Source organism: Pseudophryne corroboree, chromosome 12, assembly GCF_028390025.1.
Source record: "Pseudophryne corroboree isolate aPseCor3 chromosome 12, aPseCor3.hap2, whole genome shotgun sequence".
NCBI classification, from domain to species: Eukaryota; Metazoa; Chordata; class Amphibia; order Anura; family Myobatrachidae; genus Pseudophryne; species Pseudophryne corroboree.
In genome coordinates this window covers 4,639,347-4,656,301 of record NC_086455.1, presented here as the reverse complement: position 1 = coordinate 4,656,301, position 16,955 = coordinate 4,639,347, and the positions used below count along the sequence as shown (strand labels likewise).

Genomic DNA, 16,955 nt, shown 5'->3' with positions numbered 1-16,955 from the left:
TGGTAATGTATGATTGCCATCACCTGTGGTGAGCTGGGTAATTGATAAGAAAGGTGTTTCACCACAGGTGATGGCAATCATACATTACCAGGAGAGTCCAGGAACAGAGCATTTTCTCCCTCATGGAGAGGGTCAGGTAGGCAAGTATGAGCTGTGCATAGAATAAATCCCCTCAGCAATAGCTGCTGCTCACACGTGATATAAATAGGACACCTCGTGCAGCAGCAGCAGCATCTCTGCCCGGGAGCAGGGTCAACACGTATGTACTGGGACAGTCCTCAGCATGCGGCGGCGGCCATTTTCCTATGGTCTCCCAGTACCATCTGCATAGTAATACCACGTGACGCTGCGGAGTCGTGGGCATGCACTCCCCCGGGCGCCATGTTGGAAGCTGGAGAGCGGCTGTGACTCCTCCATGCTCTATAAGTACATCCGGGTCAGAGAGCCGGGCGGAGGTAATCTCTGGGTAGATGCTAGAATCAAGTGGGCTAAGGGACCTTTTCCGTAAGGGGGAGGACCGTAATCTCTGTGTGTGATAATGTTATTATTCTCCTCAGAGGGGGAAATATGAGGGCGGGTTATTATACAGTGCGGTATAACGGGGGATCCCCAGCGCCCCCTGTGTGTAATGTGACGTTATCATTATTATATAGGGGGAGGGGTCTGTATAGTGATATATAATGAGGTAATCTCCCAGCACACACTGTGTATGTGATATTATTATATAGGGGGAGGGGTCTGTATAGTGATATATAATGAGGGATAATCTCCCAGCACACACTGTGTATGTGATATTATTATATAGGGGGAGGGGTCTGTATAGTTATATATAATGAGGGATAAGCCTCCAGCACACACTGTGTATGTGATATTATTATATAGGGGAGGGGTCTGTATAGTGATATATAATGAGGGATAAGGCCCCAGCACACACTGTGTATGTGATATTATTATATAGGGGGAGGGGTCTGTATAGTGATATATAATGAGGGATAAGGCCCCAGCACACACTGTGTATGTGATATTATTATATAGGGGGAGGGGTGTGTATAGTGATATATAATGAGGGATAAGGCCCCAGCACACACTGTGTATGTGATATTATTATATAGAGGAGGGGTCTATATAGTGATATATAATGAGGGATAAGCCCCCAGCACACACTGTGTATGTGATATTATTATATAGGGGGGAGGGGTCTGTATAGTGATATATAATGAGGGATAATCTCCCAGCACACACTGTGTATGTTATATTATTATATAGAGGAGGGGTCTATATAGTGATATATAATGAGGGATAAGGTCCCAGCACACACTGTGTATGTGATATTATTATATATGGGGAGGAGTCTGTATAGTGATATATAATGAGGAATAATCTCCCAGCACACACTGTGTATGTGATATTATTATATAGGGGGAGGGGTCTGTATAGTGATATATAATGAGGGGTAAGCTCCCAGCACACACTGTGTATGTGATATTATTATATAGAGGAGGGGTCTATATAGTGATATATAATGAGGGATAAGCTCCCAGCATACACTGTGTATGTGATATTATTATATATGGGGAGGAGTCTGTATAGTGATATATAATGAGGGGTTATCTCCCAGCACACACTGTGTATGTGATATTATTATATATGGGGAGGGGTCTGTATAGTGATATATAATGAGGGATAAGCTCCCAGCACACACTGTGTATGTGATATTATTATATAGGAGAGTGGTCTGTATAGTGATATATAATGAGGGATAAGCCCCCAGCACACACTGTGTATGTGATATTATATAGGGGAGGGGTCTGTATAGTGATATATAATGAGGGGTAATCTTACTAATCTACCAGCACACACTGTATATGTGATATTATTATATAGAGGGAGGGGTCTGTATAGTGATATATAATGAGGGATAAGCTCCCAGCACACACTGCGTATGTGATATTATTATATAGAGGGAGGGGTCTGTATAGTGATATATAATGAGGGATAATCTCCCAGCACACACTGTGTATGTGATATTAGTATACAGGGGGAGGGGTCTGTATAGTGATATATAATGAGGGATAAGACCCCAGCACACACTGTGTATGTGATATTATTATATAGGAGGAGGGGTCTGTATAGTGATATATAATGAGGGATAAGCTCCCAGCACACACTGTGTATGTGATATTATTATATAGGGGGAGGGGTCTGTATAGTGATATATAATGAGGGATAAGCCCCCAGCACACACTGTGTATGTGATATTATATAGGGGGAGGAGTCTGTATAGTGATATATAATGAGGGATAAGCCCCCAGCACACACTGTGTATGTGATATTATTATATAGAGGAGAGGTCTGTATACTGATATATAATGAGGGATAATCTCCCAGCACACACTGTGTATGTGATATTATTATATAGGGGGAAGGGTCTGTATAGTGATATATAATGAGGGATAAGCCCCCAGCACACACTGTGTATGTGATAATATTATATAGAGGGAGGGTTCTGTATAGTGATATATAATGAGGGATAATCTCCCAGCACACACTGTGTATGTGATATTATTATATAGGGGAGGGGTCTGTATAGTGATATATAATGAGGGATAATCTCCCAGCACACACTGTGTATGTGATATTATTATATAGGGGAGGGGTCTGTATAGTGATATATAATGAGGGATAATCTCCCAGCACACACTGTGTATGTGATATTATTATATAGGGGAGGGGTCTGTATAGTGATATATAATGAGGGATAAGCTCCGAGCACACACTGTGTATGTGATATTATTATATAGGGGAGGGGTCTGTATAGTGATATATAATGAAGGATAAGCCCCCAGCACATACTGTGTATGTGATATTATATAGGGGAGAGGTCTGTATAGTGATATATAATGAGGGATAATCTCCCAGCATACACTGTGTATGTGATATTATATAGGGGAGGGGTCTGTATAGTGATATATAATGAATGATAATCCCCCAGCACACACTGTGTATGTGATATTATTATATAGGGGGAGGGGTCTGTATAGTGATATATAATGAGGGATAATCTCCCAGCACACACTGTGTATGTGATATTATTATATAGGGGGAGGGGTCTGTATAGTGATATATAATGAGGGGTAATCCCCCAGCACTCACACTATGTATGTGATATTATTATATAGGGGAGGGGTCTGTATAGTGATATATAATGAGGGGTAATCTCCCAGCACACACTGTGTATGTGATATTATTATATAGGGGAGGGGTCTGTATAGTGATATATAATGAGGGGTAATCTCCCAGCACACACTGTGTATGTGATATTATTATATAGGGGGAAGGGTCTGTATAGTGATATATAATGAGGGATAAGCCCCCAGCACACACTGTGTATGTGATAATATTATATAGAGGGAGGGTTCTGTATAGTGATATATAATGAGGGATAATCTCCCAGCACACACTGTGTATGTGATATTATTATATAGGGGAGGGGTCTGTATAGTGATATATAATGAGGGATAATCTCCCAGCACACACTGTGTATGTGATATTATTATATAGGGGAGGGGTCTGTATAGTGATATATAATGAGGGATAATCTCCCAGCACACACTGTGTATGTGATATTATTATATAGGGGAGGGGTCTGTATAGTGATATATAATGAGGGATAAGCTCCGAGCACACACTGTGTATGTGATATTATTATATAGGGGAGGGGTCTGTATAGTGATATATAATGAAGGATAAGCCCCCAGCACACACTGTGTATGTGATATTATATAGGGGAGAGGTCTGTATAGTGATATATAATGAGGGATAATCTCCCAGCATACACTGTGTATGTGATATTATATAGGGGAGGGGTCTGTATAGTGATATATAATGAATGATAATCCCCCAGCACACACTGTGTATGTGATATTATTATATAGGGGGAGGGGTCTGTATAGTGATATATAATGAGGGGTAATCCCCCAGCACTCACACTATGTATGTGATATTATTATATAGGGGAGGGGTCTGTATAGTGATATATAATGAGGGGTAATCTCCCAGCACACACTGTGTATGTGATATTATTATATAGGGGAGGGGTCTGTATAGTGATATATAATGAGGGATAAGCTCCCAGCACCCACACTGTGTATATGATATTATTATATAGGGGGAGGAGTCTGTATAGTGATATATAATAAGGGTTAATTTCCCAGCACACGCTGTGTATGTGATATTATTATATAGGGGGAGGGGTCTGTATAGTGATATATAATTAGGGGTAATCTCCCAGCACACACTGTGTATGTGATATTGTTATATAGGGGGAGGGGTCTGTATAGTGATATATAATGAGGGATAATCTCCCAGCACACACTGTATATGTGATATTATTATATAGGGGAGGGGTCTGTACAGTGATATATAATGAGGGATAAGCTCCCAGCACACACTGTGTATGTGATATTATTATATAGGGGGAGGGGGCTGTATAGTGATATATGAAGAGGAATATACTCTATGTTGATGATAATTAATTTTATATTTATTCTTAGACAATAATACAGTAATACAGGGACGTGACCGGGGAGGTGAGTTCTTATGGGAGCGTCACAGTGACATCACTCTTATCTCTAGTAATAATACAGGGACGTGACCGGGAGGTGAGGTCTTATGGGAGCGTCACAGTGACATCACTCTTATCTCTAGTAATAATACAGGGACGTGACCGGGGAGGTGAGTTCTTATGGGAGCGTCACAGTGACATCACTCTTATTTCTAGTAATAATTCAGGGAAGTGACCGGGGAGGTGAGGTATTATGGGAGCGTCACAGTGACGTCATTCTTATCTCTAGTAATAATACAGTAACGTGACCGGGGAGGTGAGATCTTATGGGAGCGTCACAGTGACGTCACTCTTATCACTAGTAATAATACAGGGACGTGACCGGGGAGGTGAGGTCTTATGGGAGCGTCACAGTGACATCACTCTTATCTCTAGTAATAATACAGGGACGTGACCGGGGAGGTGAGGTCTTATGGGAGCGTCACAGTGACATCACTCTTATCTCTAGTAATAATACAGGGACGTGACCGGGGAGGTGAGGTCTTATGGGAGCGTCACAGTGACATCACTCTTATCTCTAGTAATAATACAAGGACGTGACCGGGGAGGTGAGGTATTATGGGAGCGTCACAGTGACGTCATTCTTATCTCTAGTAATAATACAGTAACGTGACCGGGGAGGTGAGGTCTTATGGGAGCGTCACAGTGACATCACTCTTATCTCTAGTAATAATACAGGGACGTGACCGGGGAGGTGAGGTCTTATGGGAGCGTCACAGTGACATCACTCTTATCTCTAGTAATAATACAGTGACGTGACCGGGGAGGTGAGGTCTTATGGGAGCGTCACAGTGACATCACTCTTATCTCTAGTAATAATACAGGGACATGACCGGGGAGGTGAGGTCTTATGGGAGCGTTACAGTGACATCATTCTTATCTCTAGTAATAATACAGGGAAGTGACCGGGGAGGTGAGGTCTTATGGGAGCGTCACAGTGACATCACTCTTATCTCTAGTAATAATACAGGGACGTGACCGGGGAGGTGAGGTCTTATGGGAGCGTCACAGTGACATCATTCTTATCTCTAGTAATAATACAGGGACGTGACCGGGGAGGTGAGGTCTTATGGGAGCGTCACAGTGACATCACTCTTATCTCTAGTAATAATACAGTGACGTGACCGGGGAGGTGAGGTCTTATGGGAGCGTCACAGTGACATCACTCTTCTCTCTAGTAATAATACAGGGACGTGACCGGGGAGGTGAGGTCTTATGGGAGCGTCACAGTGACATCACTCTTATCTCTAGTAATAATACAGGGACGTGACCGGGGAGGTGAGGTCTTATGGGAGCGTCACAGTGACATCACTCTTATCTCTAGTAATAATACAGGGACATGACCGGGGAGGTGAGGTCTTATGGGAGCGTCACAGTGACATCACTCTTATCTCTAGTAATAATACAGGGACGTGACCGGGGAGGTGAGGTCTTATGGGAGCGTCACAGTGACATCACTCTTATCTCTAGTAATAATACAGGGACGTGACCGGGGAGGTGAGGTCTTATGGGAGCGTCACAGTGACATCACTCTTATCTCTAGTAATAATACAGGGACGTGACCGGGGAGGTGAGGTATTATGGGAGCGTCACAGTGACGTCATTCTTATCTCTAGTAATAATACAGGGACGTGACCGGGGAAGTGAGGTCTTATGGGAGCGTCACAGTGACATCACTCTTATCGCTAGTAATAATACAGGGACGTGACCGGGAACTGAGGTCTTATGGGAGCGTCACAGTGACATCACTCTTATCACTAGTAATAATACAGGGACGTGACCGGGGAGGTGAGGTCTTATGGGAGCGTCACAGTGACATCACTCTTATCTCTAGTAATAATACAGGGACGTGACCGGGGAGGTGAGGTCTTATGGGAGCGTCACAGTGACATCACTCTTATCTCTAGTAATAATACAGGGACGTGACCGGGGAGGTGAGATCTTATGGGAGCGTCACAGTGACATCACTCTTATCTCTAGTAATAATACAGGGACGTGACCGGGGAGGTGAGGTCTTATGGAAGCGTCACAGTGACATCACTCTTATCTCTAGTAATAATACAGGGACGTGACCGGGGAGGTGAGGTCTTATGGGAGCGTCACAGTGACATCACTCTTATCTCTAGTAATAATACAGGGACGTGACCGGGGAGGTGAGGTATTATGGGAGCGTCACAGTGACATCACTCTTATCTCTAGTAATAATACAGGGACGTGACCGGGGAGGTGAGGTCTTATGGGAGCGTCACAGTGACATCACTCTTATCTCTAGTAATAATACAGGGACGTGACCGGGGAGGTGAGGTCTTATGGGAGCGTCACAGTGACGTCACTCATCTCTAGTAATAATACAGGGACGTGACCGGGGAGGTGAGGTATTATGGGAGCGTCACAGTGACATCACTCTTATCTCTAGTAATAATACAGGGACGTGACCGGGGAGGTGAGGTATTATGGGAGCGTCACAGTGACATCACTCTTATCTCTAGTAATAATACAGGGACGTGACCGGGAAGGTGAGGTCTTATGGGAGCGTCACAGTGACATCACTCTTATCTCTAGTAATAATACAGGGACGTGACCGGGGAGGTGAGGTCTTATGGGAGCGTCACAGTGACATCACTCTTATCTGTAGTAATAATACAGGGACGTGACCGTGGAGGTGAGGTCTTATGGGAGCGTCACAGTGACATCACTCTTATCTCTAGTAATAATACAGGGACGTGACCGGGGAGGTGAGATCTTATGGGAGCGTCACAGTGACATCACTCTTATCTCTAGTAATAATTCAGGGACGTGACCGGGGAGGTGAGGTCTTATGGGAGCGTCACAGTGACATCACTCTTATCTCTAGTAATAATACAGGGACGTGACCGGGGAGATGAGGTCTTATGGGAGCGTCACAGTGACATCACTCTTATCTCTAGTAATAATACATGGACGTGACCGGGGAGGTGAGGTCTTATGGGAGCGTCACAGTGACATCACTCTTATCTCTAGTAATAATACAGGGACGTGACCGGGAGGTGAGGTCTTATGGGAGCGTCACAGTGACATCACTCTTATCTCTAGTAATAATACAGGGACGTGACCGGGGAGGTGAGGTCTTATGGGAGCGTCACAGTGACATCACTCTTATCTCTAGTAATAATACAAGGACGTGACCGGGGAGGTGAGGTCTTATGGGAGCGTCACAGTGACATCACTCTTATCTCTAGTAATAATACAGGGACGTGACCGGGGAGGTGAGGTCTTATGGGAGCGTCACAGTGACGTCACTCTTATCTCTAGTAATAATACAGGGACGTGACCGGGAAGTGAGGTCTTATGGGAGCGTCACAGTGACATCACTCTTATCTCTAGTAATAATACAGGGACGTGACCGGGGAGGTGAGGTCTTATGGGAGCGTCACAGTGACATCACTCTTATCTCTAGTAATAATACAGGGACGTGACCGGGGAGGTGAGGTCTTATGGGAGCGTCACAGTGACGTCATTCTTATCTCTAGTAATAATACAGGGAAGTGACCGGGAGGTGAGGTCTTATGGGAGCGTCACAGTGACATCACTCTTATCTCTAGTAATAATACAGGGACGTGACCGGGGAGGTGAGGTCTTATGGGAGCGTCACAGTGACATCACTCTTATCACTAGTAATAATACAGGGACGTGACCGGGGAGGTGAGATCTTATGGGAGCGTCACAGTGACATCACTCTTATCACTAGTAATAATACAGGGATGTGACCGGGGAGGTGAGGTCTTATGGGAGCGTCACAGTGACATCACTCTTATCTCTAGTAATAATACAGGGACGTGACCGGGGAGGTGAGGTCTTATGGGAGCGTCACAGTGACATCACTCTTATCTCTAGTAATAATACAGGGACGTGACCGGGGAGGTGAGGTCTTATGGGAGCATCACAGTGACATCACTCTTATCTCTAGTAATAATACAGGGACGTGACCGGGGAGGTGAGATTTTATGGGAGCGTCACAGTGACATCACTCTTATCTGTAGTAATAATACAGGGACATGACCGGGAGGTGAGATCTTATGGGAGCGTCACAGTGACATCACTCTTATCTCTAGTAATAATACAGGGACGTGACCGGGGAGGTGAGATCTTATGGGAGCGTCACAGTGACATCACTCTTATCTCTAGTAATAATACAGGGACGTGACCGGGGAGGTGAGATCTTATGGGAGCATCACATGACATCACTCTTCTCTCTAGTAATAATACAGGGACGTGACCGGGGAGGTGAGGTCTTATGGGAGCGTCACAGTGACATCATTCTTATCTCTAGTAATAATACAGGGACATGACCGGGAGGTGAGGTCTTATGGGAGCGTCACAGTGACATCACTCTTATCTCTAGTAATAATACAGGGACGTGACCGGGGAGGTGAGATCTTATGGGAGCGTCACAGTGACATCACTCTTATCTCTAGTAATAATACAGGGACGTGACCGGGGAGGTGAGGTCTTATGGGAGCGTCACAGTGACATCACTCTTATCTCTAGTAATAATACAGGGACGTGACCGGGGAGGTGAGATCTTATGGGAGCATCACATGACATCACTCTTATCTCTAGTAATAATACAGGGACGTGACCGGGAGGTGAGGTCTTATGGGAGCGTCACAGTGACATCACTCTTCTCTCTAGTAATAATACAGGGACGTGACCGGGGAGGTGAGGTCTTATGGGAGCGTCACAGTGACATCACTCTTATCACTAGTAATAATACAGGGACGTGACCGGGGAGGTGAGGTCTTATCTCTAGTAATAATACATGGACGTGACCGGGGAGGTGAGGTCTTATGGGAGCGTCACAGTGACATCACTCTTATCACTAGTAATAATACAGGGACGTGACCGGGGAGGTGAGGTCTTATCTCTAGTAATAATACATGGACGTGACCGGGAGGTGAGGTCTTATGGGAGCGTCACAGTGACATCACTCTTCTCTCTAGTAATAATACAGGGACGTGACCGGGGAGGTGAGGTCTTATGGGAGCGTCACAGTGACATCACTCTTATCACTAGTAATAATACAGGGACGTGACCGGGGAGGTGAGGTCTTATCTCTAGTAATAATACAGGGACGTGACCGGGGAGGTGAGGTCTTATGGGAGCGTCACAGTGACATCACTCTTATCTCTAGTAATAATACAGGGACGTGACCGGGGAGGTGAGGTCTTATGGGAGCGTCACAGTGACATCACTCTTATCTCTAGTAATAATACAGGGACGTGACCGGGGAGGTGAGGTCTTATGGGAGCGTCACAGTGACATCATTCTTATCTCTAGTAATAATACAGGGACGTGACCGGGGAGGTGAGGTCTTATCTCTAGTAATAATACAGGGACGTGACCGGGGAGGTGAGGTCTTATGGGAGCGTCACAGTGACATCACTCTTATCTCTAGTAATAATACAGGGACGTGACCGGGGAGGTGAGATCTTATGGGAGCGTCACAGTGACATCACTCTTATCACTAGTAATAATACAGGGACGTGACCGGGGAGGTGAGGTCTTATGGGAGCGTCACAGTGACATCACTCTTATCTCTAGTAATAATACAGGGACATGACCGGGGAGGTGAGGTCTTATGGGAGCGTCACAGTGACATCACTCTTATCACTAGTAATAATACAGGGACGTGACCGGGGAGGTGAGGTCTTATGGGAGCGTCACAGTGACATCACTCTTATCTCTAGTAATAATACAGGGACGTGACCGGGAGGTGAGGTCTTATGGGAGCGTCACAGTGACATCACTCTTATCTCTAGTAATAATACAGGGACGTGACCGGGGAGGTGAGGTCTTATGGGAGCGTCACAGTGACATCACTCTTCCTCTAGTAATAATACAGGGACGTGACCGGGGAGGTGAGGTCTTATGGGAGCGTCACAGTGACATCACTCTTATCTCTAGTAATAATACAGGGATGTGACCGGTGAGGTGAGGTCTTATGGGAGCGTCACAGTGACATCACTCTTATCTCTAGTAATAATACAGGGACGTGACCGGGGAGGTGAGGTCTTATGGGAGCGTCACAGTGACATCACTCTTATCTCTAGTAATAATACATGGACGTGACCGGGGAGGTGAGATCTTATGGGAGCGTCACAGTGACATCACTCTTATCTCTAGTAATAATACAGTGACGTGACCGGGGAGGTGAGGTCTTATGGAGCGTCACAGTGACATCATTCTTATCACTAGTAATAATACAGGGACGTGACCGGGGAGGTGAGGTCTTATGGGAGTGTCACAGTGACATCACTCTTATCTCTAGTAATAATACAGGGACGTGACCGGGGAGGTGAGATCTTATGGGAGCGTCACAGTGACATCACTCTTATCTCTAGTAATAATACAGGGACGTGACCGGGGAGGTGAGGTCTTATGGGAGCGTCACAGTGACATCACTCTTATCTCTAGTAATAATACAGGGACGTGACCGGGGAGGTGAGATCTTATGGGAGCGTCACAGTGACATCACTCTTATCACTAGTAATAATACAGGGACGTGACCGGGGAGGTGAGGTCTTATGGGAGCGTCACAGTGACATCACTCTTATCACTAGTAATAATACAGGGACGTGACCGGGGAGGTGAGGTCTTATGGGAGCGTCACAGTGACATCACTCTTATCTCTAGTAATAATACAGGGACGTGACCGGGGAGGTGAGGTCTTATGGGAGCGTCACAGTGACATCACTCTTATCTCTAGTAATAATACAGGGACGTGACCGGGGAGGTGAGATCTTATGGGAGCGTCACAGTGACATCACTCTTATCACTAGTAATAATACAGGGACGTGACCGGGGAGGTGAGGTCTTATGGGAGCGTCACAGTGACATCACTCTTATCACTAGTAATAATACAGGGACGTGACCGGGGAGGTGAGGTCTTATGGGAGCGTCACAGTGACATCACTCTTATCTCTAGTAATAATACAGGGACGTGACCGGGGAAGTGAGGTCTTATGGGAGCGTCACAGTGACGTCACTCTTATCTCTAGTAATAATACAGGGACGTGACCGGGGAGGTGAGGTCTTATGGGAGCGTCACAGTGACATCACTCTTATCTCTAGTAATAATACAGGGACATGACCGGGGAGGTGAGGTCTTATGGGAGCGTCACAGTGACATCACTCTTATCACTAGTAATAATACAGGGACGTGACCGGGGAGGTGAGGTCTTATGGGAGCGTCACAGTGACATCACTCTTATCTCTAGTAATAATACAGGGACGTGACCGGGAGGTGAGGTCTTATGGGAGCGTCACAGTGACATCACTCTTCCTCTAGTAATAATACAGGGACGTGACCGGGGAGGTGAGGTCTTATGGGAGCGTCACAGTGACATCACTCTTATCTCTAGTAATAATACAGGGACGTGACCGGGAGGTGAGGTCTTATGGGAGCGTCACAGTGACATCACTCTTATCTCTAGTAATAATACAGGGACGTGACCGGGGAGGTGAGGTCTTATCTCTAGTAATAATACAGGTACGTGACCGGGGAGGTGAGGTATTATGGGAGCGTCACAGTGACATCACTCTTATCTCTAGTAATAATACAGGGACGTGACCGGGGAGGTGAGGTCTTATGGGAGCGTCACAGTGACATCACTCTTATCACTAGTAATAATACAGGGACGTGACCGGGGAGGTGAGGTCTTATGGGAGCGTCACAGTGACATCACTCTTATCACTAGTAATAATACAGGGACATAGCACAGCCACATGACCTCAACCTTGGAGAAATACTATGACACATTAGTAAAGTAAAATACTGTGTATATCAGGGACTATGTGTGAGTGTAGCCGGCAATATTACACATGTCCATTAGCTTCTGTGAGATTCTCTATGGCAACCTTTATGTAACAAGTCTTAGAGTAACAGGCTCATTGTGTGTGCCCACTATAGTACTATGGGGGTAATTCCAAGTTGATCGCAGCAGGAAATTTTTTAGCAATTGGACAAAACCATGTGCACTGCAGGGGAGGCAGATATAACATGTGCAGAGAGAGATAGATTTGGGTGTGGTGAGTTCAATCTGCAATCTAATTTGCAGTGTAAAAATAAAGCAGCCAGTATTGACCCTGCACAGAAATAAAATAACCCACCCAAATCTAACTCTCTCTGCAAATGTTATATCTGCCCCCCCTGCAGTGCACATGGTTTTGCCCAATTGCTAACTTTCTTGCTGCTGCGATCAACTCAGAATTACCCCCTATACCCAGAGTTCTGCAGTGACTACAGAATGTTTTCTTCCTGTGTTTCTCTTCTCTCTGGCCACATGGGGGCGTTAATTCTGCCCTGCCTCCGTCTTCTCATCTGCCCAGCTGTAAAAGAAGAACAGGTAGATGCCTTCATATAAATGTTCAATCTCAGAATTTGGGATAAATTCTCTGCATTTCTGTATATTTAGGTGTAAGTAAGTTTCACAATTCAATGGGTTCCACTGTCATGGACTCTCTGTAAAAATATAACATAGAGAAGAAGGTCGACAGTGTCTAGGTCGACCACTATTGGTCGACAGTAAGTAGGTCGACATGGTTTCTAGGTCAACAGGGACTCTAGGTTGACATGAAAAAAGATCGACATGAGTTTTTATAACAAAAACTTGGTGTCGTTTTCTTCGTAGAGTGACCGGGAACCTCAGTTAGCGCCTCGTGTCCCCTCACATGGCTCGCTTCGCTCGCCATGCTTCAGGCAAGGTGCCTCGCTGTGTCGGCACAGTTGACTACAATTGTAGTCCATGTGGATCGTAAAGTATGAAAAAGGTCAAAAAAATATATATTTTTTAAAACCTCACGTCGACCTATTTTCATGTTGACCTAGAGTCCCTGTCGACCTAGAGACCACGTTGACCTACTTACTGTCGACCAGTAGTGCTCGACCTAGACATTGTCGAGCTAGAGACCGGATCCCATTATACACATACATTCGCTGTCCTACTGTAACGGGTTCCTATGTGTACTGTGTAGCAGATTGTATAACCACTTGCATCTTATACTGTCTGCCATAGGCTGCCCATTCTGATTTCTCTCTCCCTATATAAACCCCTCTTTCTGTTTCCTCCTAATATAATAAAAGCAGATTATACACCCTTGTCAGCAGGAGAGTAAGTACATGGAGCGTCAGTCACCTATTTATTGCTGTCCTTCCCAATACACAGGATTACACGGCACTGATAGAGCGATCTGGTGAGTGTGTGACACCCAGGAGCCATCCCCATGTGTCAGGAGGATGGAGCAGGACCCAGAGCCTCATCCCGATGCCTCCACCTCACTCCCTGATACATGAGAGAGACAGTGACCAGAAGATCCTGGAACTGACCAATCAGATCATTGAGCTGGTGACAGAAGAGGTGACTGCTGGGAAGGGGGCGTTATACAGTGACACCGGGGGATGTGTCTGGGTGGTGACTGTGTCATTGTGTGTGTCAGGTTCCTATACAGTGTCAGGAGGAGATGGAGAAGTCAGAAGGACACCGGGATCTGTATGAGGATGTGAAGATGGAGAATCACTGGCCCCTCTCATCACTGGGTAAGTGGAGACTCAGTTACTGCAGTGCGGAGAGCAGATTTAGGGGTGACCTAGATACCATCATCTGATAGTCACATATATACAATGTCCTCAGTCACTGTGTCTCCTACAGATGGGTCCAGGAGCAGAAATACCTCAGAGACAGATCTCCACCATCTTCATTCACAGGACTGTACAGAGGAGAATCACTGGATCCCACAGGAGGATCAGGTAGGTGGGAGTTGGGGTCTCACCAAATACCAAAGTGACTCTTCATTATATGAATTGAAGAAAGCTGCCTGCACCTTACACACTAATATCCTTCTGTTTCATATCAATTTATTCATTAATATATTATGAAATGTGATATTTAAATTAAAAAAAGTGAAAAGAGAGCGCTCATAGGGGGGGTATTCAATTGTTTGAAAAGTCAGTTGGGTGTCTGCTTTTTCCTATCTAATAGAAAGGATAAAACAGACACCCAACCGACTTTTCAAACAATTGAATTCCCCCCATAGTGTGACATGTCCTAAGAATATACTTTGGATAGAGAGGCAATTTTATGTATCAGAAAATCAGAGACTGCTAGCCTCTGATTTTGGCAAATGGCAGGTTTCCTGCACATTTTTGTATGAGTAATTTAAACCGCACATTGCCGCAAGTCGCCGCTCTGTGTTTTTTCAGTGTTGTGAATGTAAATTGACGAGGCAATAAGTGCCAAGTTTACTATAGTATAAAACATGAAAAGGCCACGTGTGTCCTTCTGAGCATTTTGTCTGGTTACTCCTATTGTGCAATGTGGCATTTGCCTACCTCGGGCCCTGATTGCCTGTCCGTGCAGTGGACATACTGCTGAGCATAGCACCTCAGCTCCAAGACCGCTCCTTCCCCAGGCTTCTCACTGTCTGAATGCCTGTGTGGGGCCTTCTCATCCTATGTGCCACACTGCCAGTATACAGCACTTGTTACTAGCCCTGGCAGCCTTTGATCTCCTATGATGGACCCTGGATAACTGACCGGAGCTCCTACTCACTGCCACTTTCTCACAGCCTCACCTTCTTTCCTGATGGAGCTTGTTGACTTGGCCCAGTCCCATGGGACCTGCCGATGTGCCATCTCCATGCCATTCACTGTTCCCTCTCCTGGACTTTACCCACCGCTACCAGTCTCCTCACCAACCTCTGGTGGGGGGAACAACCTCTTCCTCCACATGTTCTTCAGTGTTCCCTGCACAGTGACTGTCTCTTACATCACCTAACCAGCAGCCTGCTCCGTCTGCATAAATCTCTGTCCATACTACACTTCAGGCCCTCCATCCTGGTGCATTCACAGCCTAATCATAGCCAGGAAATCCCTCTCCCTTGGGTGAGGTCAACACAGCACATCCAAGCCCTAGACATTGCCTGATGCCCAGTGACTGCGTGGTATGCCTATATACCTTGTGGCTGAGCCTGTCATCACTGTCCTATGGAGATACAGCAGAGTCTAACACTCAGATGACACTGTCTCAATACTCCAAGGTACTTACTGCAGCGTCTGCCTCAATAGGACATTTTAGGCGATCTTCTGCACTTGTATTTTATGATTAGGCCTTCTCTATACATAGGTTTCCTTTAGGCCTGCCACTGTAAGCTGCTTACCATCAGGGTATACGCTTTTCAAGCGACTTTCAAATACTTCAACCAATACTTTGCACCTCATCGACTTCAAGGGTTTTTCTGCCATTTGTTGGTTGCTTGGAATACAGCTTCATTACTGTTGTGTTGTTAAGATGTCTTCCTGCTGCCTCCCCATAGCACACTGTACCACAGCGTTGTCCGTGGCTGGCTGCCTGCCCTATAACGTCTTACCAATAGACCACTGCACTCTGCTCCTGTCTGCTTTGTTTCTTTTCATTTTCCCCATTGTGGTTTAACCAGTCTTCTCTGTGCAATCCATGACCCCCTAACCCAACCACTATAGGGGATGTGAGCTGCAGTTCTGGACTTGGACTCTTCTCTAATAGGTCATTGTTTCTTCTTAAATAATCACCTGCTTATATGCCATGGATCCAGAATGGGGAAGAAAAAGAGGCATGCAAATGAAGGACAAGGTCAGATACCCTGATGACTGCACTCACCCTGATCTCTATTGTTGTCTTACTCAAGAGTCTGACTTCCAGGCACTCTGGCATTGCTGGTCACAACAGTCCTGCTCTCGTAAGATGACTGCCACTTAGCCTCTTGTTTAATTATGGTGACTGATGCTGTAATTTGGACTAACCTGGACAAGATTCTATTCCAGCTGTTAAACAAGATTTCCTAGATCTCTAGAAGAGCCTTCAGGAAACTGACATTGAAAAATTGCTATATTGCTGACTGATATTACTCAGGTCATCCAATGATTAACTACTCCAGAGGAGTAACCTGAAGTCTCAGGTGGCTTTTAATCTCATGTCCAGGACACTCTATTCACATTGAATAGCTTAAGGCTCTGCTGTCTGGATGACCTAGACCACCGGAGATGCCGCAACAGCCGCCACATTAGAGGTTTTCCTGATGAGGTTCCGTGTCCCTGAATTTATTTTCTCTCTGACAGAACATTCCAGCTAAATTACAGACGCTTATTCCAAAAGTGTTGTCCTGTTTGGTAGAGCACACTGGGCCCATCGCTCTAGGGACCTGCAGAAATTCCTTGAGGCATCATCTGCAGTCTGCACTGCCACGCTATGTGCTAAGCTGCAGTAAAGCAGAAGTTTGAGACCAATGGCTCTAGGACACAAATGTTCCTCATTCCCTC

The 16,955-nt window shown here is 45.5% G+C and overlaps 1 protein-coding gene across 3 annotated transcripts in view; it reads left to right on the top strand.

Annotated features, from left to right (window-relative positions):
- The first annotated feature begins 263 nt into the window (after positions 1–263).
- LOC134980086 (oocyte zinc finger protein XlCOF6-like) overlaps positions 264–16,955 on the top strand; it is a 30,895-nt gene continuing 14,203 nt past the window's right edge. For 2 of the 3 annotated variants that reach the window (XM_063946733.1, XM_063946732.1), the window contains exons 1-4: positions 12,673–13,008; positions 13,828–14,019; positions 14,099–14,198; positions 14,311–14,408. In XM_063946733.1, coding sequence (XP_063802803.1) covers positions 12,910–13,008; positions 13,828–14,019; positions 14,099–14,198; positions 14,311–14,408 — 489 coding nt within the window. In that variant the 5' untranslated portion in view covers positions 12,673–12,909. Of the gene's footprint in view, positions 456–12,672; positions 13,009–13,827; positions 14,020–14,098; positions 14,199–14,310; positions 14,409–16,955 lie in introns of those variants that run through there. The other variant, XM_063946734.1, reaches the window with a different exon arrangement.